The sequence below is a fragment of the Myxocyprinus asiaticus genome, chromosome 1 (genome assembly GCF_019703515.2).
Source record: "Myxocyprinus asiaticus isolate MX2 ecotype Aquarium Trade chromosome 1, UBuf_Myxa_2, whole genome shotgun sequence".
NCBI classification, from domain to species: Eukaryota; Metazoa; Chordata; class Actinopteri; order Cypriniformes; family Catostomidae; genus Myxocyprinus; species Myxocyprinus asiaticus.
This window is the reverse complement of record NC_059344.1, coordinates 53237633-53263545: the sequence shown is the minus strand read 5'-3', so window position 1 is coordinate 53263545 and position 25913 is coordinate 53237633. Positions and strand designations below refer to the sequence as shown.

Below are 25913 nucleotides of genomic sequence, written 5' to 3'. Positions count from 1 at the left end.
CTAGTCACCTCTGTGAAGGTTTTGGAACCCATTAGACTATTTCGGAACCGGTGTTGAGTAATGTGTGGAAGCTGAATGACCCATGTGTCAGGCATTGCCCTTATGGTACAGATCGCCCAAGAAGGTCAGAAAAGGAGGGTGTGGCATGTTAGGAGTGACTGTTTTGGGGAGCAACTTGGACACTGTTCCCCTTTTCCCGACCTACAAAGTAAACTTTGGCCTTAATGGGAGGGGGTACATCGTCTAGTCATACTGACGAGGTTTCAGTGCCGTGTTCCTTTGAGGAGGTCGACGGACCTGGTGAACAACGGAGCACGTCAAGCTTAGTTACTAACTCAGTCAAGCATCTCCTAAAATCCTCCATTTCCTCTCTCAAATCTTGTTCTCTGAGGGGATTTGAAACCTTGCCTACCCACTCACCTTCTTGTTTGGGTTTTCGTTCGAACCGCGCCTTTCCTTTCTGCCAGCGAACGTTTTGTTGTTTAGGCCTGCCGTGACCCTGGGGGTGTGTCTGGTTACCACCCCCCTGGTTCTGTTGCCTACCCTGCTGGAGGGGTGATTGGCGCCTCTGGGGTCCTGTTCTAGCATTCACCTTAACACGAGGCATTTTGTTGCCTTCAAGCGCTAGGTCTGCATATTCTGAGGCTTGGATCCCCAGGGCTCTGGCGTTGCCTTCATGCCCTCGGGCAGGGCACACGCGTGTCACCCATGCCAGTTGCGCATAGTTTCTGATTTCCTGCATGGTGGGGTTGCCCATTCTGCAGTGCATCGTGACGTCATATCGCACGCACTCGTGGAGGTTGTGAAGGAAAAGAGACTTGAAAGCTCGTTCCTCCTCCAGACCTGGTTCGTTACTTCCTTGGAAGTACGTGGCTCTCAGGCGTCTATAATACTCACGCGGAGGCTCGAGCCTCTTCTGGGTGATGGCGAAAGCAGCTATGGTAGCGGAGGCTTCGTCGATATACAGCGAAAACTCCTCGCGTAGGGCTTTACACAGAGCTGAGTAGCGGTTTCGTGTACCAGTCGGTAGCGTTTCCATGAACGCATGGACACTCCTTACCGTGGTCTTCCATATGAGCTTGAGTTTTTCATGCGACGAAGCATAAGGCAAGTCAATCAGGCAGTGCTCAATTTCCCTAAGATAATTGTCGATGTCTGAATCTCGATTATTTGGGTCAAAGCATTCTATGTCCCCTGCGAGGGACTCGAGTTGTCGGATGCGCAAGCGTTGGTGTCGGTATGACCATGGGTCGTCCGAGTCATCCGAAACACCATAGTCCCTCGGATCGCTATAGCGATGAGGACGACTTCCTTCCCTTCGTGGTGGGGAAGGAGTCCAGTCGACGCGTGGGGGTGGACCCCGGGTTGCGTACAGCTCCCTGGCTAATGGGATCTTTGAGCCGCTTACACCACTCTGGGCTTGAAAATAATTGTCCCCCCTTCATAGTGTGGAATCAATCGGTTTGAAACGCAAGGTGGTGTGACTGAAAACTGACTGGGGGGGGCAAATATAAGGAGGGGCACCTGCATCCAACCAGTGGGCTGCTGGAGGATTTTGAAAGGTGTCTTGGAGTACGAAGTCAGAGACTGTACCACTAGGGGCAGCTCGGCTCCTAGCGTGTGTCCCTGGGTTTCTCAGGGGCACATTTCTACACGTATCACTAAAAAGGGGGCCCTCTTCTATGTCAGATGTTGTGCTGTGCGTTTCAGCTGCACTTACCTGATCTGACTCTACTTTTAGCTGAGCAGCTTGAAGCTGCCTGCGCAGGGTTTCATTTTCCACCTGCATCCGGGCATTATCTTCCTGTGCCTGAACTTTCTCTGCTTGGGTGCACCTAATTTCTTGGTGCAGGCTGAGATTTTCATTCTGCACCGCTTGGTAGCTGCTCTGCAGCTGGGTGAGCTGGGCCTGGTGCTCGGCGGTTTGCAGTTAGGTTTTGCGGTGATGAAGAAGGAACATTTGGCCCACTAGGTCCAGGATTGTGTGCATTGGCTTCCTGACCGGGTTGTTGACATAATCAACTAGTTCCTGCAATGCTTCATCACAACGACTAATATTGTAGCCGTTAAGGTTTAACCTCAGTGGAGCTTCAGCTCCAGTCACGCAGGGCGATTGGTGACTCATTTTACTGGGGCCGTAAAAATTCTTGTGATAGTGGCTCTGATAGCTTGTTGTTTTACAGATGATATAATGCTAACACGAAAGCACAGTTGAAAGGCTTCGACCTGTGGCTTACGGTCTACTGTTATGTAATGTGCAAATTTCACTGCGTTCTCTCTTTGGTGGACGTCAATGAAGTGACTTGGCACCTCTCTGTAACATTTAGATGAAAGCGTTAGGAGTTAAATAACAGCAACAGCAGGTTTTAAGCAGACTATAGTAAATTTACCAACCCCTAATTCACTCTTAAGAGCACTTTCACACCACACTGGCTTATGTTTGGCAAGTTTTGAGAAGTAAATTGTCAAACAGAACCAAACTTTGAAGTAAGGATTCAAGTTATTACTTTGGATTCTTATGCATACACACTGTGACAGAACTGGCACATAGGATGCCTCACACGGGGCACCAATTATTATGTAGGGCTTTACTGGTTGTTTAGATCAGTGTTACTATCAGAAATAATTAATAATTATTTCTGTAGTTATTAATTAATATTTAAATTAATTAATTGGATCTAACTCATTAAAACCTCATATGGGGCTCCAGTAAATGTAGTGTGCTATGTTTAGGAGCAAGTTTGGTTATTAGCAATAATTTATAATTATCAAAGATAATTATTAATTATTGAAATCAATAGAACATTGATGAGAATCAATGTTAGCTTTTTAAAATCCTTTAAATCAACAATTATCAAAGATAATCGTTAATTATTAACATCGATGAAACATTAATTAAAATTAACACTAGCTTATTGATCATTCAAATTCAACAATCATCAAAGATAATTATCAATTATCAAAAATCAGTAGAATATTAATAAGGATTAACATTGATGGGGCACCACCCTGAAATCAGGGACTAATAACCAAATAGTAAAACAGTCTCTATATTAGATTGTTTTCTTAGGAAAATCGACATCCGAAGAATATCGATTTTCGGGAAAAAAAACAATGAATGAAGGTTTGAATCCAAGCACTGACATCCCGTCAGCATGACACAGGCGTATGCACAACAAACCAAAACACTTCTCTTTGTAATATAAACAAAGTTTATTTATGCAGTAATATCAATTAATAATTAAAACAATGCAGTCAATAAACTTCCGACTTACAACTACAAACTAAACAGTGATATGATTAGATATGGAAATAAAATAATCCTATAACACATAAGGTGTGTGTGTGACAGTGTGTGTGTGTGTGTGTCAGTGTGGTTATTACGAGAGAGAGAGAGAGAGAGAGAGAATTAATTAAGTGACAGCCCTGAAGCCGATTTCGCGATAGTGGGAGAGAAAGCAGCTCTCAGTTTATCACTCAGAGACGCGGTTTTACGAGTGGGGCTCGTAAAAGTCCCACATTATTTGACTCTTTAATGGATGAACTCAGTTGCTGTCTCACCCACAATGGCGAAATTGCACAACAATCCAATTTGGTTGGACCACAATACATCAAAACAAATTTGTGATAATTAATACCCTGAGTATTAATAATGAGCAGACATGGCGGTCCGTAAACTGTACAAGCAAAAACCTTGAAACACAGGAATAACACAATATAATATTCTATCTCTGCCCAGATGTAAACCTCTTACTTGAATCGCATGAGGACACAGGTAGAATGTGTTTTCCTCCATCCTTTAACTCTGACCCGGTTCCTTGAGGCTTGTGTGATGACGGGAGGCCGTTTCCTTGCTCTGTCGGCGGCTGTTGATTCTTGGCGGGCTGGCGGAGAACTCAGAAATGTCGACTTGATTGATGATGGAAGAGAAATCTTTAATCTCTTCACTTCTGTAGGCAAACGGATGAAGATGCGAATTGCTCGGCGGTCTCCTTCGGATCCGTTAGAGTGTTCGGTTGAACACAGAGTAATCTCAACTCATCCAGCGAGATGGAGATTGTATGGCCACAGTTTCAAGTCGGACGTTACTTCCTTGTGCCATGAGGTTGCACCTGAGAGCAGCGAAGAGGTGCGTCCACACGTTGCAAACAAAGTCGCTGGAAGCTACTCATGAAACATTTCAGAGGTATTTCAACTCCTGATGATGTCATGTTTGAGGGACGTTCTGTTGTGTGCCTCATCCAATAGGAGTTGAGAGTTCGATCCTTTAGTGAGCAAGGCTTCATGGATTTGTGTCTGTTTTGGACTCCCTTTGTTTGATTTTGGCGTGATTTTTATCAGTAAGATTTACGACTTAGAAGGTGGGGCTTGAGTTACGTTTTTACGACTGTTAGGCCTGCCTTTGTCTTCTATCTGAATACATGAGGCCCAACACAAGACTCAAGAGTTATTTGAGGTGCAAGCGATGCGCTCTTTGTCCCTCAGTCAGACCATTCTGAGGAATGGTGTTTGCGCACCTGCTTTTATAGCAGACAGCCTCGCACCTAAAAGGGCAGGGCTCAAACACCATAGCCAATATTAGAGAGAGGTTTCAATTAGGTCATGTAGAAGGACACTCTCCATATACGTTAGCAGAATGCAATATCTCATTCCCTTCATCTCAGGGAACCAAGGTTACGTACATAACCAAGACGTTTTATTAAATGGCGAATTTTAGCCCAGCTGGAATGCTGTACTTACCAATCAGCTCCCAGGACTAAAACTATCAATTTTAAACTGTGTCAGAGCAGTTTTCCCAAACACTCCCCCAGTCTTCCTTGTTTGGCCAAACAAGTAGTTCCATCCCAAATGAATGCCATCAGCTGAAAGTTGCTTCAGCAAAGACTACAGCCAAATTATTTTTTAGGCTGTTTACAGAGTCTAGAAATGTCACAGAGACAAGTAGGACTTCTCAAGACATCTATTTCAGTGAAATCTGTTAGGTTGTAAAGACATTTTATGCATGGTATTTCTAAACAAAAAATAGCTTGCAGCAGCTTTTTAGACAAGGTGCTAAAACAAAGTATTCCATGCACTTACACAAAAATGCACAGACACAACAGAACAATTACAGACAAGGAACAGAAAGTCAAAGATGTTCAAAAACATGATTTCATACCATCTGTTATTTGAAAAAGAACTGCAAAAATGAAGGCTTGCAAAACTAGACAAAGCATTTTTTTGTGCAGAGATCTGAGGTCAGAACGGTTTGTCCATATTATGATGAATTTTAGTGTAACATCAATAGAGACAAAGCGAAGTGCACAAAGAACTTTGATAAGATAGAAGGAATGTGTGTGTGTAAGAGAGAGAGAGAGAGAGAGAGAGAGAGAGAGAGAGAGGGAGGGAGAGAGAGAGAGAGAGAGAGAGAGAGAGAGACTAAAGACAAAGCGGAGAGCCTTTTAAAAGTGAACATAAAAGCTAAAAGGGATAAAAGGTTTGATTGTGAAGGTCCAAACTTGTTTTTCCACTGAGAATCTAAAGATGAAGAGAATAAGTGACAGATGGAGTACAGGAGAGAAGTGTTAGTGGAAGGGGAAGCTTGAAGACTGGAAAAACATGGAAAAAGAAGAGATAAAGCTGTAAATTGACAGAATGAATTGGCTGAACACACATATAGGGACAAATTAGTGTAGGTGAAGGAAGATGGGCGAAAGCAGGAAATAAAAGAAAAAGAGAAATGAGAAGGGCCAGGAGAGACCATAAGGAAGATAAAGTAGGTTAGAAATTAAGAGAGAAAAGACAGGGAAGAGGAGGGAAAGAGAATAGGAAATGTGGAAATTGCAAACACCAAATATGGAGTGCTGCCAGAAAACACAAATCAATGGTAGGGCAGCTGGAAGGGGCGATCCAGAGAGAGAAAATATTAAACACAACAAAAGAAAGGGATAGAGAGATGAAATAATGAATGCAAAACCTGTTAAAATACTGTAATTGTGTGTGACATTATCTACAAACAGCCCAAGCTCGTACAAAGAGCCAGTAAGCTAAATCTTTACCTGTGCTAGCATGCTACCCTGGCAACTAAATTAACCAGCACAATACTCTAGAGAGAAAGCAAGTGACAGTAAGAAAGAGAGAGGTAGAGCGAGAGGTGAGATGGAATGAGGGATTTTTTTGAGACTAGAAGTATTTGGTGACCAATTACCTCAACAAATGTGCTCATGAATAAAAAAAGTATACACGAACACACACACTTAACACAAACACACATGCTTACCTTTATGTTTTGCTATTCACTTTACATTAACAGGTAGCAGAAAAGAACAAACAACAGATACTGTGTACATCTCTATAAATTTTGAAATCTATACATTTTCCTAACATATTTCTCAAATTGTTTCATCACTATTACTATTGTTTGTACTTAGATCATTAATTATTGAACAAACATCTAACCTCAAACCTTTATAATGCGAGTGAATCACTCAGATTTGCTCATGCGACCAAATTTCACGCTCTGTGATGAAATTTTTTTTGTTATTAGGCACTGGCTAATAAATATAAAAATTTCACTCACCAGTGATTTTTTTCAAAACAATCTCAATTTAACTGCATATGGCTCGACAGACCAATGTGTGGATTTTAGTACACATTATGAGAGTAAGTTTAGTTTGATTCATTCCATGTAATGTGTGTCCAAAGATGAGATTCACTCTAATGTCTAATTAGATGAATAATGTCTCATTTAATATCCTTTCTGTCCTTTACAGTCAGTTGTTGTACAAAGAGTAAAAAGAAACACACATAGCAAGGATGTGGTAAACAATCTGCTCAACCAAAACAATTCTGGGAGACATTCACTCAGCTGCTGCTATTCTTAAAGAGACAGCACCATTTTAGTCCTAATAGACATTTCAATGTGAACTCAATGTAAATACTTGTAAATAGTACAATTTATGCATAGAAATGCAAATATGTAACAAAAACAAACAGTGACAGCTTGTGTCATTATTAAAGGAGACCTATTATGCCCCTTTTTTACAAGATGTAATATAAGTCTCAGGTGTCCCCAGAATGTGTCTGTGAAGTTTCAGCTCAAAATACCCCAGGGATCATTTATTATACCATGTTGTAAATGCCTCTTTTTGGGTGGAATCAAAAACACGCTGTTTTCGTGTGTGTCTCTTTAAATGCAAATGAGCTGCTGCTCCCCGCCCCCTTTCCGGAAGAGGGCGGTGCCTTTACATCTCGTGTTTCGGATACTATAGCAACAAGAAAATCAGAACCAATATGACTTTTACCGTAAATACCGGAGTTCAGCCATATATGTTTGAGTAACCGTAAACGACGCAAAACATAGGCATTTTGAGTTTGTGATAGTGCTTCTTATGTAGAAAATCACTTCCTGCCCTCCATCTGAATTTCACGCCACAGCAACGCAGTGACATGACGTCATGTGCAAACAAGCTATAACAACATAACTCTGGTCTCTGTGAATACAATCAGAGACAATGGTAACTTTAGCTGCATTAGCCGTGAAATCAGCTAACAAGCACATTCGTTAAGGCGATTTGCAAACATTCACAATATGTAAAGTGCGATACTTACATCTTCAGGATATAAAGCTGGAACACGAACAGTTGGTACTGATCCATGCTTGAGAGTCAAATTTTTTGAAAATCCTGTTTTATATTGACCCTTATTCACAACGCAGTCGGGTGTAAAATGATTTGTACAAACATACACGAATTTTGGAATGTTTTGGGGCACATTTTCTTCAAAAACAAAACTTGTCCACTGCGTCTTCAGTGGCTCTGATGCCGGGAGTACATGAAGACTCTTATGTTCACTTTATAGCCAACAACAGAACACTTATGACACTTACGAAGTTGAGACATTATTCTTCTCACTGTAGCTGCTCCATGGAAAAAAATGGCGGACTGTGTGTCGATCACTCAGGGGAGGATCTATGATAATAGGGTTGAGTCTGTCACCAGTCGTGGGCGTGGCCTGCACTAAAGTGAAGTCACTTTAGAGCAGATACGAAAACCAGTCATTTTGAGACACTGTTTTTGATTAATAGAAATATAAGAAAGAGGAGTGGGTGGACTTTTAACATTGTAGGGTGGTTGTGTACACACACTGCCGACTCACATTTATGTTCAAACACCATGTAAAAGTGAATAAATATTCAATTTAAATGACATCATTTAAATTGATAGAATGTGTAATTTGTATATTTTTAAACAGAGTGTCTATTTGCTCCCCAGTGTGAATAGCATCTGCCACACAGAGCAACTATTTGCACCCCAATAGTCTGGTGGAACCACAGAAATATAAGACAAACCAACCAATAGATGTCGCTGCAGTGGAGTTGGGTGTAAAGACAGAGTGTGATTGTGTACTGCTGTCCTAGCAACTGCGGTTCAAATCTGCATTTTGTCCCACTCTTTTTACCATCTGATTTCCTGTTTCCACTCTTAATATTTCCTTTAGCACTACTTAAAATACTAGATAAAAATTAATATAAATGTTGATTTTATCACAGTGATTTGGTCACGGTGAATGTCGAGGAGTGCAGAGAAGGGTCTGATCCAGAGGCGGTGTCTGTCGATCGCACTCGTTCCCGCATGAAACCATATTTACTGTAGTAAAACCAAGGTTATTTTTTCTAAGGTAGCATTAAGGTTACGTTTGTCTGTGGGACTCTAAATAAACACAATAAACACACTGCAGTGATGCCCATACTGTATGTTAGTATTTAAATATGGGTGCAAATAGTATCTGAAACTATTTGCACCAGGGTGCAATTAGTATCTACCATTATTTGCACCAGGGTTGGGGTGAAAATAATATTTGCCACTATTAGTACTGGGTGTAAATGGCATATCCCATTATTTGCACCAGGGTGCAAATAGTATCTGCCATTTTTAAAAGCTAAAATGTAAATAAAATGCCAAAACTCGAAGAAAATTATGTGTGAAGACACCCACATCCAGGTTTACTTCATATCTTTTACAGTTTTCAGTTGCATTACGCATTATTGTGTAGAAAGTCTGGCGAGTAAAAACTAAATTTACTAGCCAATGGTGATTATTTCTCAAATGTGTCCATAGAGGGTTGAGTAACTTAACATTTTCATAACTTGTTCTACACCGTTTGTGCTATTGGCATGAATGATACCTCAAACCATGCAGCTTGCTAAGGAGAGGTGTGCTATTTTCTAAGCAATCGCACATGTCTAAGAAACAAGAATATCATAAGATATTTTCTATGGTATGATCTCTTTCGAATTGAGCCAATAAACAACCTCCTAAAACCCACCCCAGACACCCTAACAATGGTCTAGCAATCACTCAGAACACCTTAGCAACTGCATAGCTAATCCTTGACAACCATCCACAATATGTACCGTTGTGACAGTGAGTTTTACAAAGGCAAGTACCACTCACAATTTCTTCTGATAATTTTTTGCTCCAGCTTCCCTCCCTCCATGCTTCTCTATGTTCCTTTCGATGTCATCAGGTTTAATTGGGTAACTCAGTGTTTAAAATGCGACACTGACAGATAGTTGTGTACGATGTGGCTGCATTCCAGATCGTTCAAGAACATGAAATTAGACTCTTGAGAGTTAGAGTTAGGGTTAGAACTGAAACAAAATTGCCACTATCTAACCATGCTGCCTCAGAGGAACTGTACTGTGGGGACAGAAAAGTGAGAGAGAGAAGGATCACAGAGGGAGGTGTAAGTCTACTTTGATGGTAATGAAGTGGAGGCAGGGAAAATAAATTTGTAAATACAGTTAAAACAAAATGGAAGTGGAAAGGAAGAGTGGAAGGAAAGATTCTTTCTATCCCTCTTTTCCCTTTTATCTCCATCATAAGTCTTTGTTTAATGTGTGTCAACATACTCTCTCTGCTACTGCAAGCCTTTTGTTTAACATGTCTCTCAGAACACGGCAATTATCTCACATACACACACGGACACTAAGACAATACAGCACACAAGCACACAGCTGCATAAATGTATAAATGTATTGATATATGACAACAGCCCCTGCAGTGTCCCTTGATTAATGAGCTTGGTGACTTGACAAATTAGATGTCGTTAATCAAGTGAGCCTTACTGTAACTTAAACAATGTTAAACTGATCATGGGCAGCCTGTTGAATTACAGTGCACAATTATTTAAATTTTTTAGGGCAGATGCAATAGGGGGCAATAGAGTTACCTTCAAATGTCTGTGCCATTAAACGGGATGTGTTATTATTCAGGGTGTTAGCTATAAACATATCAACTTTAACTAACTTGCTCAACAAAACTCTCTTCAAATTGTTGCTCCACCATGACTGAAGTTAATCTGAAAGGAACTGACTGTAGAAGACAGTTTATGTTAAAGCCCACTATAGTGGCCATTTTGAAATACAACAGCGTTTGAAATCGAACTTGCATTGCTAGAAGCATTTGCGCTCATTTACTTGTGTAGAGTTTGTTTCAGGCCTCTCACGTTTTTTGTCCACTCACCAGTATCAAGTTTGGTTCCTTTGGTGCAAGCTACAATGGCACCCATGCTTGGTTGTGAGGTCATGCCGGCCATTGAGTCTACCGCTACATCTACTATATCAGCGCCTGCTTCCGCACAGGCTAGCATAGCTGCCACGCCTGCGCCAGCCGTGTCATGAGAGTGAACATGGATGGGGACATCTGGAAAACGGTCCCGTAATGCTCCGATCAGTAAGCGGCTTGCTTCAGGCTTCAGCAGGCCAGCCATATCCTGAACAGAGATAGAAGAGAGCTGTTTTAACCACTCAGTGAACTCATAAAACAAATTACTGTATCATTACAACTACTCAAAAAAGATGGAGAAAGAAGAAGAAATGTAAATAACATGGAAAGAGAATGAGTGTTACTGTCAATGTCATTACACTCTTGAGTGACTGCCAAACACAGCTTAAATAACATGCTAAGAGTCTTGACACTAAAAACGTCCTGGTTACTTGCGTGATGTAGTGACACTAGGGGTCACTCTTGGGAGCCCGAAACACCTCTGGTCTTTGAAAAAAGGCCAATGAAAATTGGTGAGTGGTATTTGCATACCACTCCCCCGAACATACGGGTATAAAAGGAGCTGGTATGCAACCACTCATTCAGGTTTTGTGCTGAGGAGCCGAGACAATGTCCCGGCCATTTCAGAGGGTAGTCCAGCGTTGTGGCAGGAGGGACACAACGTCTCGTTCCCTCCATCAGGGAACGGAGGTTACGCAAGTAACCAGGACATGATGACTGGGGCAGAGATGCCTCTGCCCAAGGAAGATGCAGTTTACCAACAGGGAAACAAATTAGCGGAAGACATACGTCACATGGGATTACCTATGGGGAACCAACACATGCGGAGCACCTACCCCAGTACAGGGCTTAGATAGCACATGTACTGATCCGGCAGCGAGTTTCTCCGCAACTCATCTGCCACAGGGCTTGGAGGAAGTCATCCAGGGAACACAGTTTGTGAACACTACTGGGAGTCAACAGCGCAAGTCTTCAGCTCAGGGGAGGTGAAAGGCACTATGCAAAAGCGATACACCAGGCCAGCTGTCCCGGACTTACCTGCTTGTGCCTGCCACTACACGGGACAAAACCGGTTCCACCAGGAGATTGTAGAACCTTGCAAAGGTGTTGGGTGTTGCCCAGCCCGCTGCTCTGCAAATGTTTGTTAGAGAGGTGCCACTGGTCAAGGCCCAGGAGGCCGCCACACTCCTGGTAGAATGGGCTTGTAGCCCTGCCGGGGGCGGCACGTCCTGGGCGTGATATGCCATTGTTATGGCGTCAATGACCCAGTGGGTCATCCTCTGCTTGGAGACAGCGCTTCCTTTCCGCTGTTCACCAAAGCAGACAAAGAGCTGCTCAGAGACTCTAAAGCTCTTTGTGCAATCCAAATAGATGCGTAAAGCACGCACTGGACACAGCAACGTCAGGGCTGGGTTTGCCTCATCCTGAGGCAGCGCTTGCAGGTTCACCACCTGATACCTAAAAGAGATCGTGGGATCCTTGGGCACATAGCCCGGTCGGGGTCTCAGGATCATGTGAGAGTAGCCTGGACTGAACTCCAGGCATGTTTCACTGACAGAGAACGCTTGCAGTTCTCCTACCCTCTTGATGGAAGTGAGCGCAGTCAGGAGGGCAGTCATTAAAGAGAGTGCCTTAAGCTCAGCTGACTGCAGGGGCTCAAAGGGGGCTCTCTGTAGACCCTGAAGAACTACAGAGAGGTCCCATGAGGGAATGAGGCATGGTCTGAAGGGATTCAACCTCCTGGTGCCTCTCAGGAACCTGATGATCAGGTCATGCTTCGCTAAGGACTTACCATCCACTGTGTCGTGGTGTGCCGCTATAGCGGCTACATACACCTTCAAGGTGGAGGGGGACAGCTGCTCTTCCAACCTCGTGAGGAGCGTGAGGTCCGAGAACCATGTCTGGGTGGGCCAGTAGGGTGCTACCAGGATGACTTGCTCCTCGTCCTCCCTGACCTTGCACAGGGTCTGTGCAAGTAGGCTAGCCGCGCTGGCCTCATACCCGTAGGTAGAAGGACCGGGGCAGGGAGCCGATGGGGTGGCTTGCTTTCTTACAAAGGCAAGTCATCGCATCGTTGCCATGGACATGTTCTCGCAATGAGTACATGACCCATCCACGAACGCTGTCTCCGTGTGGGCAGTGCCCAGACATGAAAGACAGTGATCGTGACCATCAGAAGGCGAGAGATAACGACCGCAACCAGGAATAACACACAAATGGAAAGGCATCTTTAAAAAGACGCGTCTTTAAAAAGACGTTCCGTGTGTGCCGCTCTTTTAGAGAAATATACTCTTTTTTAGAATATACTCTTTTATTTCTGCCGAAGCGCCCAAGGGCATTCTCTGCAGTGCACCAGTGCAGAGGGGGGAGAAGACGCTAAAATGCGGCGTCAGATCCAGCAGAGGTGAATGAACAGCCGTGGGAATTCAGCTCAGTGAGCATTGACCGTTCGGCTCCGAAGAGAAAATCTGAATGAGTGGTTGCATACCAGCTCCTTTTATACCCGTATGTTTGGGGGAGTGGTATGCAAATACCACTTGCTAATTTTCATTGGCCTTTTTTCAAAGACCAGAGGTGTTTCGGGCTCCCAAGAGTGACCCTTAGTGTCACTACATCGACACAACGTCGAGTGAGTGACAGATAGGGAACAGTGGTTATATCAGCAAATCCTTTACCTCTACTTTAGTGTGTATTTGTCAAGACATTATGTGTATTTCTCTGCGTACATGTAATTTACCTTAATGGCCAATATGTGTGTTCCAGCCTTGACCAACTCATTGGCCAGCTCCAGATAATACTCCAGTGAGTATTTCTGTCTCATGGGGTCAGAAACATCCCCAGTGTAAGAAATGGCAGCCTCCACCACGCCCCCTGCTGAGCCTGCTGCTTCCATACCCAAAAGCATGTTGGGAATGTAATTCAGAGAGTCAAAAACACGAAAGATATCCATGCCATTCTCTTTGGCTACCTCACAGAATCTATAAAGAGAGAGAGAGAGAGAGAGAGTGATGATAAATGAAAATATGGTTTGAGTTTTAAGAGCCAACCAGTTCGGTGCAACAGACAAATCCCTTAAACAGGTATAAATTGTGCAATTTAATGTTCATGTTTGTGTAAATTCACAGTCATTTACAACCAAGTGTTACCACTGAGATCAGACAATTTTGCTGTAATATTTATCAGAATATTTTGTGCTTTTCAAGAGTTACACACAGAAGTTTTTTAATTATTTATTCTGGGATGTGGAAATTGCAAGATAAAACGAATTTTAGATTTTCTAAAGAAAATTTAAGTGGTTTGCCAGTGCAAAACTTGACGCCATGATGCTGTGGGTGGGTGTCAGGGTATTGCTGTGCAGTTGCTAAGGTTCTCTGATTGATTTTAGTGTGTTTTAAAATGAATGCTAGGGTATTCTGAATGGTTATTAGCAGTGTCAGAAATTAAATTTTACATTATGTGGCAATCGACCTGGGTTTGATTTTTGGGGGCATTTGTTTTACTTTTACTGGAGCATTTTTTTATCTTAACCATTTAAAACAAACTGTATGTCATCTGTTTATGTCAAATACTGTATTAGGAATTAATTTAAGAATTTATTACCTCTTATTCTAAGAATTTAATTTAACATCAATTCATATTATAAGCTGTAATATGTATAACTAGGACTACAAAAGAATATTAAGAACTATATGAGATATTACAAATAAAAAACAGAATAACTGATTACAACGTAATTGTTTGCACCCACATTTTGAATTTCGCAGGCATTTTTGTCCTTTTTGGTAGCATTTTTGCCCCAAGCCCCCCCCCCTACATTTCTGACCCTGGTTGTTAAAACATTTCTAGGTGGTTACTGTACTGTACTTACAAGTGAAAAGAGTCCCTTACCAAGTCTATGATATTATCATGCCTAGATATGGCTCAGATCCTGTTTCTGCAGTTTTAACATCCACCAACTAGAAATTGCAAGTCTGATTGCTTACAAAACTAAGAGCACAACTCTACTTCTACAAAGTACATGATTTGTGGTATCATTTAATGTTTGTAACAGAAACGGTGAAGGATATGCTATCAGCTGAAGTTTAATACTTAGGGTTAGATGTTTGTTCAGATCCTTGACCTGCCTTAGGACGCATCACTATTATTATTGACAACTTGACATCTATGTCAAATATAGAAAACACATATTGGATTTACACACACCGACCACTTTATTAGGTACACCTACTTATTTATGTGATTATCTAATCAGCCAATCATGTGTCAGCAGTGCAAATCATAAAATCATGCAGATACTAGTCAGGAGCTTCAGATAATGTTCACATCAACCATCAGAATGGGGAAAAATGTTGATCTCAGTGATTTTGATTGTGGCATGATTGTTGGTGCCAGACGGGCTGGTCTGAGTATTCCTGTAACTGCTGATCTTCTGGGATTTTCATGCACAACAGTCTCTAGAGTTTACTCAGAATGGTGCAAAAAACAAAAAACATCCAGCGAGCGCTAGTTCTGCAGACAGAAACACCTTGTTTATTAGAGAGGTCAACAGAGAATGGCCAGAATGGTTTGATCTGACAGAAAGGCTAAGGTAACTCGGATAACCCCTCTGTACAATTGTAGTGAAGAGAATGGCATCTCAGAATACACAACACGTCAAACCTTGAGGCGGATGGACTACAACAGTAGAAGACCATGTCGTGTTCCACTTCTGTTAGCCAAGAACAGAAATCTAAGGCTGCAATGGGCCTACCATCTTCATGCTGCAGCAGAAAACGAGATTCGTCAGACCAGGCGATGTTTTTCCAATGGTCTACCATCCAGTTTTGGTAAGCCTGTGACCACTGCAGCCTCAATTTCCTGTTCTTAGCTGACAGTAGTGGTACCCAGAGGGGTCTTCTGCTGTTGTAGCCTATCCGAATCAATGTACAATGTATTGTATGTTCAGAAATGCTTTTCTGCATACATTGTTTTAACGTATGATTATTTGGGTTACTGTCACCTTCCTATCAGCTTGGACCAGTCTGGGCACTGTCCTCTGACCTCTGTCATTAACAGGCCATTTTCACCCACAGAACTGCCACTCGATTGATGTTTTTTGTTTTTCGCATCATTCTCTATACACTCTAGCGATTGTTGTGCATGAAAATCCCAGAAGATCAACAGTTACAGAAATACTCAAACCAGCTCATCTGACACCAACAATCATGCCACAGTCAAAATCACTGAGATCACAATTTTCCCCATTCTGATGGTTGATTTAAACATTAACTGAAGCTGCTGACCCATATCTGAATAATTGTTTGCATTGCACTGCTGCCACAAAATTGGCTGATTAAATAATCACTTATAAAAGTGGTTGGTGAGTGTATATATTGATGGTGTATTTAATTTAAACAATAATGTGAGCTCCATTACCAAAGTAGAACATTTCATTAGGGATATTATTAATATATTTGTTACACTGTAAGCAAACTTTGCCAAAGGAAAAAAACACTTATGAAATTGTAAGAAAATCTTAACAACTGTGTTAACATGCAGATAAGTCAAAACAGCAGGTTATTAAGAATTAATTTAATACTCAAACTAATATAAAATAAATGAATGTGAAGAGCAAAGCAACTGTATTTAGTGCTGCAACAGTATCGGCTAATTCTCAATAGTGTGAGAATATAGGATATAGTGACATAGGATATAGTGTGTGTGTGTGTGTGTCTCACTTGAACACAGCATTATCAGGGTAGTTGGTATATCCCACAGCATTGGCTCCACGTAGAAGCATTTGAAATGGGACGTTGGGTATCAGAGCTCTGAGCTCTTGGAGTCTCTTCCATGGACACTCCCACAGAAAACGCATTGCTACATCAAATGTAGCTCCTACAGAGAGAAAGAGAGATATTAAGGTCATGTCTGGCAATAACAGTGATATCAAAGGCTGAATTGATCCTCACTAAGCCAAAATACACACACAGAGATGAGGAGCTCAAAATCCTTGGAAAACACAGACAACCATTACTGCCCCTAGCACACACATTCAAGAGGTTCATGATTGCTGATACAACAGGTATAAATTAATTAAAAGGGTCAAGGGTCAACTTAAGGTCATTGATTCTCCACAGTAAAACAAAAACAACAACAACAACAAAACATCAATACTGAAGTGTCATAGAGACTATAAAAGAAGATGAGATAGAAGAGTATAAGAAGAGATAGCATAATTAGTTGATGGATTAATGTTTATTAATTAGTACTATTATTAAAGACTTCAGAATATGAAGAATATAGAATATACAAAACACCTGCCTCCCCAGTTCTCCAGGCTAAAGAGATTATTGAAGTTGTGGGTCACGAAGGGAGCGATCTTCTTGAGGTCATGTGTCCTGACGCGAGTGGCCAGTAGGGACTGGTGGGCATCTCTGAAGGTGGTGTCCATCAGTAGTAGACCCTGGTGCTTTCGAGCTGCCCGTGCGAAACCCTCAGGACCCTCCTTCAACAGGACCTCACGGAAGCCCATGGGTGGCTCACCTGGACAAAAGAAACACAAAGGGGTTCATATATATAGCATATGTACACATTCACATAAAGCTAGCTGTTGTTGAACAATCAATTGACTGCTGGTGCTGAAATCTTGCCATTGCTCATTTATAGGTCTGTCACAATCACCGCTTTGGAATGGAAACAGGGTGATCAAGTAAACTAGTGCCTTTGACATTTCTTACGGATTCCCTGTCAACTATTGCAACGCTTCATTATGGCAGCCAATCAACGGGAACAGGAACACTGTGGAAATTTCAACCATGAACATGGATCTCTACAGAAAACAAATGGCATCTTGCTGTAGCATTTGTAATATGTGCTTTTAGTGATAGGGACTAGGGAGTAACTAACTAAAAGTAGCAACGCTGATAACGTTTTTACTTATTACATTTTCCAGTAGCGTGACAGTGTTTCAGCTGTTTTTAGAACAGTGTAGCTTTCTAGTAACAAGCTTTTTTCCAACAAAAGGTTCACAAAAATGATTCACCACCTGAGGTATTTTTACATCTTCTTTTAGTAGCATAATATTAGTTAAATGCTTCTGTTCATCACTATGTTTTCAACTCATTTACAGAATTGGTAACACTGCTGCTACGTCTACTATATCAGCACCTGCGTCTGCAAAGGCAAGCATAGCTGCCACGCATGTGACTGCCATGCCATGAGTGTGAACATGGATGGGGACATCTGGAAAATGTTAACAAACAAGAGCTCAGTGCTATGATACCCAACGTCCCATTTCAAATGCTTCTACGTGGAGCCAATGCTGTGGGATACACCAACTAACCCGACAACGTTTTTTTTCCTCCCCAATTTGTAATACCAAATGCGCTCTAAGTCCTCATGGTGACGTAGTGACTTGCCTCAATCCGAGTGGCGGAGGATGAATCTCAGTTGCCGCTGCGTCTGAGACCGTCAATCCACACATCTTATCATGTGCCTCCACGTTATCGTGGAGATGAGGCGTTGTGGAGGCTTCACGCTATTCTCCGCAGCATCCATGCACAACTCACCGCACGCCCCACCAAGAGCGAGAACCACACATTATAGTGACCACGAGGAGGTTACCCCATGTGACTCTACCCTCCCTAGCAACTGGGCCAATTTGGTTGCTTAAGAGACCTGACTGGAGTCAATCAGCACACCCTGGATTCGAACTGGCAACTCCAGGGGTGGTAGTCAGAGTCAATACTCGATGAGCTACCCAGGCCTCCACCCCGACAATGTTAACAAATACAACTTTTGATAAAAAAAAAAAGACATAACATATGTTGAAATTAATATTAACTAAGACTAAAAATGCTGTAAAATATTGTTCATTGTTAGTTCCTGTTAACTAATTAATGATAACATATGTACCTTATTGTAAAGTGCTTCCATTTTTTTTAAGTTGTATCTAGTGAACATTTATTTGATAAATATACATTAAAAAAGAAAGTTTATAGTTCACCCAAAATGAAAGTTCTATCATCATTTACTCATGTTGTTCCAAACCAGTATGACTTTTTCTCTTCAAAAGAAGATACAGAACAAAAGGAAATACTGGGAAAATGTTAGCCTCATTCACAATTCACTTTTATTGCATCTAATTTCCATAGAATCAAAGTGAATGATATGAGGGTAGGTGAAAGATAACAGTATTTTCGTTTTTTAGGTGAGCTATCCCTTTAAACAGCTTCAGTGTCATTAGATAATTTCCTTAAGCAATCTGTAGTTTAGCTACTACTTTTAAAATAGTAGTAGTTTAATTACCGGTACTTGAAATTAAGAGTAGTTTCAAAACAGCTTCCCAAACACTTGTGCCTTTGTATTAGCTGAGGAAAAGAAGACTAATAACATGTGGCAAACAGTTTAGACTAGACCCCATTTGTTAGAAACATTTTCTATTAAACCTGTGCACTTCCACAGGGCATTCATTGTTCAAGGCCAAGACCATGAGAATCCGCCCACCAATAGCCACTAAAAAAGTTCGAACTATTTACAGTTCTCAGAAGCTACAAAGTGAGTTGGAAGAGCCATTAACTCAGCAGGGAGTTTAGTTGTTGGGACTGTAAATGTTCTCTGGCTATAAGATTGGCTATATATTCACACATGCCGATTCCCTTCATTTTTTTTTAATGCTTGTGCAAATGATGTAAACGCCTGAGAATAGGTGAAAAAATTGGTTAGTGGGCCGCTAGCTTAATCAGACAAAAAATAAAAACAAACACGGTTTAAATCATAGTTCTTGATGAGAGAGAGTGTTCGAAAAAGGATGGGGGTGACAGATTATAGAAATTCAGTAAATAATACATTGATACCTAGATTTGCATATTTCAAGACACACTGATACACCCACATGTGAGTTTAAATGTATGCTTGCTGCAGAGGGAATTTCTCTATATGGAAAGCTGGCTGCCATATGAAAGGAGAGATGAAGGCCAAAGCCTATTTATCGCTTATTGTGTCTGAAATGCACACACAACACACACAATGCTGAAGAACATCTCATAAGGCTTGGAATACACCTACCACAGATGTGACCTACTTACACAGACACACACATTATATATTCCATGAAAGACCTATTCGGCACACACACCTACAGTATATCTACACATAATAAAAATTTGCTGCATTTGTGTAGGTTTTGTTTTTTATTTCACCTCAACATGTTCGGTGGACTACAACCAATACTAATGAGAGCTATCATTTAGATGAGAACAATGATCTAAGCCCTTGATGATTTGGAGTAGTTTTACCAGAAGGTCAGATAAATTCTTATTTCACAGATACACTTTGCCATTTTAATCCAGCCCAATGCGAACATGTCTGTGTTTTATTCACACGAACTCTTTAAAATGTTTTGGTGTAAATTACTGTACCTATTTTAGACCGCCCCCCCCGCCCCCAGATAACTTAGTGGTCCTCTGGGAAATATAATCCCATCCCGATAGGAATGTCTGTCTTTGTGGGATATCGTTTTTTATCAACACTTATTTATTTTGACCTTCGCTGAATATAGTTTAAGAAACAAAATTTTTCCTTGAGCTGTCTAGTGCACCTTCACTCTTACTTAGACCCTTTGCCAGTTGTCTGGGAAAAATAACAGTGGGTGCTTTAAGTACTTCTGACTTCCCATCATGCGTAAAAAGAAAATGTAATCAATAAGGAGAGTCTGATCATGGACTGTGCAGAATGGCCACTGAAATAGCAGCGTCAGGTATGATCCTCACCTACTGTACTGTAAATTAATTCCTTCCCACAATTACATCCATAATATTATGATTATATCACAAATGTCTTGTTTATTCCAATTGGTTTTGAGATGCACGTATTCAGAGCACATGGTCTTCTATTACTCCAGACATAAGAGTAGTAATAACTACAGAGATCTCAATCCCGTCCAAATCAGTACATGAAATTGTCCTATGTTAATAACTATAACTCAAACGTCGTTTGGAAAACTAATCCCGTCCGAACAGTGCTATATAGGCACACTGTCAATCAGGGGTCCTTTGGGAGTCACACACACATTATTTTGCAACACATCATGTGCAGCTAACAAGAAAAAAGGTATGCCAATGAGAATAGGAGAAAATTGGCTAAATTAATTGCACACACGCATATGCATTCACACTCTCTATCCCTCAGGAATCCCACACACACACACATCCACACACAGAGGGAGTGCAGTATGCGGCTCACACACACCTAAACCCCTGTAATGAGATTTCTAATGTGGCCGGATCCCTCTTTCATTTGGCAGAGAGACAGAGAGAAAGGAAGGATTAAAGCTGCATTATCACACTCTTGTACGTCCACAGAGAGAGAGAGAGAGAGAGAGAAAGAGAGAGAGAGAGTGAAAGAGAATGAGGGGGAGAGGAGGAGTGATGCTAATGTTTAGGGCAGCTTTAAACAAGAGTATGAATCCTGTGCTTGCACTAAAACTGTTGTGGCACATTTTAGATGCAGCTACTGTGTTTGTCAGTGCAGCAATGTGTGTACGTGTATGTGTGTGTGTATGTGTGTGTATATGTGTATGTGTATGTGTATGTGTGTGTCATACCCAGAGGAACAGGAGGAACGACTGGATCAATGGATGAAGGTTTGCATTTTACTGGAATAGGAGTCATGGGCCCATTTACCATTATGTGACCTGTGAAGAATACCAGCATATGTTTAAGAATAAGTGCATTCACACACACATTAGACCATCACAGGTGCAAACACAATGATGAATGCACACACACTGACCCAGATAGTGCAGTAGTTTCTGAGCTCTGTTCTGTGTTGGTTTTAGGTTGAACAACTCCTGGTTCTCATCAATGAACTGGGTGTCTACTGTGCGGTAGAGGAACTGGCTATTACTCAATACATTCTGTAGGAAGGGGATATTAGTCTGAAAAATAAAAAGAGAGATAGAGAGAGAGAAAGCTTCAGATAATCAATTGACAGTCACAGGATAACCTACACATTTATGCATCATGCGTGGGGTTTGAACACATGACGAAGGTCATAATGTCAGATGCTTTACCCAGTCATCATATGAATATATGAGACACATTAGATTGGGATGACATGCCCTACTAGATGGAATAATCTTAAAATGCAAAAAAGCATTTATTTGCAGAAATAATAAACCAAGGCTCACCATGTGATAAAATGTATTTAGGCATTTAGTGTTACATATGTTTGATTCATATCCATTGGAATTTGTTTTGATTCTTATGGTGATTTCCCCCCCCCCCCCTTCCTCTATCTTTTAAGGTTATGTATTGTTGGATTGCTTTGGATAGTGTATGTTTTTCCCTGTGACAACAACCTTCCCAGGGACGGCAGATGAAAACTAGACATCTTGGCTACATTTACACCTACATAATGTCATTTAATGTGTATTGTTCCTGAACTTGAACTTGAGTTGTTAAGTTTAGGACACTGACCACACATTTCAAATTAATTTTCACTGTCTCACATCACAAATAATCACAAAAAGGAATGAACGAGTAAGTCATACCCAAATTCCAAGAGACACTGGCAATTACAAAAAATAGACAAGAGTAGTTAAGATGATAGGTCAAGCAGAGACTTTAATCTGAAACAATCTTTACTACAAATTTTCTAATACTTGTATCACTAATATACATGCATACATAGTTCTAATGATCTTATATTATAATTGAGAGACTACATGGAAAATACAGTTTGTCCTTTTAAAAATTACTTTGCTACACTGCAGGACTATTTAACTGAACTGCAAGAATGCTAAAAGGTGATGAAAACAGTAAATAAAATAATTAAATGGTGACCAGATACAGTACCTAAAACTTTCTCTTACAAAGTCATATAAAAATAGAATTCTTCATGTAAAAAATAAATAATAAATAGTACACCATTGATATATATATAACTGGATTGCTGACACAGGAGTTGAAGCCACTGGAAGTGTTCGATCGGCCATCTTGGTATGCCCAAACTCTCATAGAGCATCAATGACTGACAGGCGAAAACGCCCCATTTCACCATCTCCGACCTGCGGATACGACAGTTGCATTTTGCCCTCTGGTGACAATCATGTTTAATGTTTAATTTGCTTGTTATGGATAATAAACGTTACGAGGGTGAAGATATATGTGGATCGCGAAGTCCGAGCATCCACCTGCAGCTTTTCAGTACAACACAACGTTCACCAAAAGAAGTGGCAAAACAAGTTGTAATGTAAGTAGGAAAAGCTGTAAAATCTGCTTGTTTTAGGGTTTCCCTCTGAGGGACTTTAAAAAAGTCAGACTAGGATTTCTAAATTGCCTTAAATGCCCGGGGTTTTTATAGTGATGTGCTCTCTGTAGTCATACATGGATACAAGTCATAAATTAGTGTTCGTAGCGTATCAGTTTCATTTTAACCACCTTTGCTTTGCGTGTCTCCCTCAATCTCAGCGTGCACGTGTGATAAAGGGAGAGAGCGCTCTTATTCAAGTGACCACAAGAAAAAGGCACTTTTTGATGAAAACATAAAACAAGCTACTCTGAACAAACACTTTGATGTTTACAATAAATAAGTCTGAAAATGTCTGTTTGTATCTTACCTCAGTTTCAGTGAACTTGCTGATCTGTTTGCCGATTAAGTTAGTTTGACTGTTTGATATAGAAATACATAACTTGCTTGAGCTTTCAAGAAACAGGAAAAATTCCTGACTTTAAATAAATAAATAACTACATGTGTAGGACTTTTGCATTGTAGGGATGTACATGCAGATTTCAGATATAAAATATGTGATTTTCTATTAAATCAGCAGGCACACTGGAATGTTTTGGCATAGAAATATGGCGGCGCAGTGGCTTCACTGTTATGACAACATCAACAATCCAGTTCTATATTATATATATCAGTGGTGGACACACAAATTTTTCTGATATACTATGAAGTGAAAAGTTTACATGTAGATAGAAGTATTTGGGGGCCCATAATATTCCAGTTCATTGACAGTGTGTGCAGTACTCTGACAGGCTTTGGGAGGTTACGTATTGTAATGTGTGCTCTCTGAGCACACTTGGTATTTCGTGATGGCTGCTATAAATGCATTTGCATTTTAGACAGAAGCGGTTCAGGCTATAACAGAGCTCCTGCACTTGAATGGTCCCCTAGACTGCAGCTATCAGCAGCACTTACTGCACCAACAAACACTGTTACAGTATGCAATGGACCGTAAGGCTGGGATTTGTGTTCGTCGTTTTCAGTGTTGGGGAGTAACTAACTAAAAGTGGCAACATTCTATCTTAACTACATTTTTCAACAGCAACACAGTAGTTCAACTGTTTCCAAATAGTGCATCTTTTCCAGCAACAAGCTACTTTTTTTAAAGAGTAGCGGCGTAGCATGACAAAGCTCTAAGTTTTTATTTATTTGTCACATTGTACTGCTCACGCAGAGAGGCAATAATCAAATGCAATTTCCTAGAACATCCTCTGTCTGTCATTCATCATTGGGAAGTCTGATTCATTGTAATAAAATCTGTGCATTCTGAGTGGTTAATTTGAATGAACTCGTTCAAAGAAAAATGTACAGATGAATATACATTTAATAATTTAGCAGATTCATTTGAGTCTATGGACAGAATTTTACGTCTTCTTTACTATAGCGAAATATTTTGTGAAATACTGTTGTTTCATCAACATCACGTTTTCGTTATATACACTGGCGGCCAAAAGTTTGGAATAATGTACAGATTTTGCTGTTTTGGAAGGAAATTGGTACTTTAGTTCACCAAAGTGGCATTCAGCTGATCACAAAGTATAGTCAGGACATTTCTGATGTAAAAAACAGCACCATCACTGTTTGAAAAAAAAAGTCATTTTTGATAAAATCTAGACAGGCCCCATTTCCAGCTGCCATCACTCCAACACCTTATCCTTAAGTAACCATGCTAAATTGCTAATTTGGTACTAGAAAACCACTTGCCATTATATCAAACATAGTTGAAAGCTATTTGGTTTGTTAAATGAAGCTTAACATTGTCTTTGTGTTTGTTTTTGAGTTGCCACAGTATGCAATAGACTGGCATGTCTTAAGGTCAATATTACGTCAAAAATGGCAACAAGAAAAAGAAACAGCTTTCTCTAGAAACTCATCAGTCAATCATTGTTTTGAGGAAAGAAGGCTATACAATACTTGAAATTGCCAAAAAAACTGAAGATTTCATACAAAGGTGTACACTACAGTCTTCAAACACAAAAGACAACTGGCTCTAACAAGGACAGAAAGAGATGTGGAAGGCCAGATGTACAACTAAACAAGAGGATAAGTACATCAGAGTCTCTAGTTTGAGATATAGATGCCTCACATGTCCTCAGCTGACAGCTTCATTGAATTCTACCCGCTCAGCACCAGTTTCATGTACAATAGTAAAGAGAAGACTCAGGGGTGCAGGCGTTATGGGAAGAAGACTCAGGGGATGCAGGCCTTATGGGAAGAATTGCAAAGAAAAAGCCACTTTTGAAACAGAAAAACAAAAAGCAAAGGTTAGAGTGGGTAAAGAAACACAGACACTGGACAACAGATAACTGGAAAAGAGTGTTATGGATCTTAACCCCATTGAGCTTTTGTGGGATCAGCTAGACTGTAAGGTGCGTGAGAAGTGCCTGACAAGACAGCCAAATCTATGGCAAGTGCTACAGGAAGCGTGGGGTGAAATGTCACCTGAGTATCTGGACAAACTGACAGCTAGAATGCCAAGGATCTCTAGATCTCTTCACCTGCTTAAATGACTGGCGTCCTGTTGCTCTGACCCCCATCATCAGCAAAAGCTTTGAGAGACTAATCAGAGATTACATCTGCTCTGTGCTGCCTCTCTCTCTAGACCCATTGCAGTTTGCTTCCGCATCAACCACTCCACTGATGATGCCATTGCATCTACAATACACACTGCTCTCTTCCAACTGGAAAAAAAAGAACACTTATGTGAGAATGCTGTTTGTAGACTACAGCTCAGCATTCAACACCATAGTGCCCTCCAAGCTTGATGAGAAACTCCGGGCTCTGGGCTTAAACAGCTCGCTGTGCAACTGGATCCTGGACTTCCTGTCAAGCAGACACCAGGTGGTTAGAATGGGCAGTAACATCTCCTCATCACTGACCCTCAACACTGGAGCCCCACAGGGCTGTGTTCTCAGCCCACTCTTGTATTCTTAGTACACACATGACTGTGTGGCAACACATAGCTCCAATGCCATCATTAAGTTTGCTGATGACATGACGGTGGTAGGTCTGATCACTGACAATGATGAAACAGCCTACAGAGAGTAGGTGAACACTCTGACACACTCGTGTCAGGAGCACAACCTCTCCCTCAACGTC

The 25913-nt window shown here is 41.0% G+C and overlaps 1 protein-coding gene across 1 annotated transcript in view; it reads right to left on the bottom strand.

Annotated features, from left to right (window-relative positions):
• The window catches only part of LOC127441263 (pyruvate carboxylase, mitochondrial-like), a 235469-nt gene that overhangs the window by 34283 nt on the left and 175273 nt on the right, over positions 1–25913 (bottom strand). Inside the window, exons 11-16 of the mRNA XM_051698466.1 lie at positions 21318–21462; positions 21130–21219; positions 16848–17069; positions 16265–16421; positions 13285–13525; positions 10506–10755 (exon numbers count right to left, since the gene is read on the bottom strand). Of these exons, the coding sequence (XP_051554426.1) occupies positions 10506–10755; positions 13285–13525; positions 16265–16421; positions 16848–17069; positions 21130–21219; positions 21318–21462 (1105 nt within the window). The remainder of the gene's footprint in view (positions 1–10505; positions 10756–13284; positions 13526–16264; positions 16422–16847; positions 17070–21129; positions 21220–21317; positions 21463–25913) is intronic.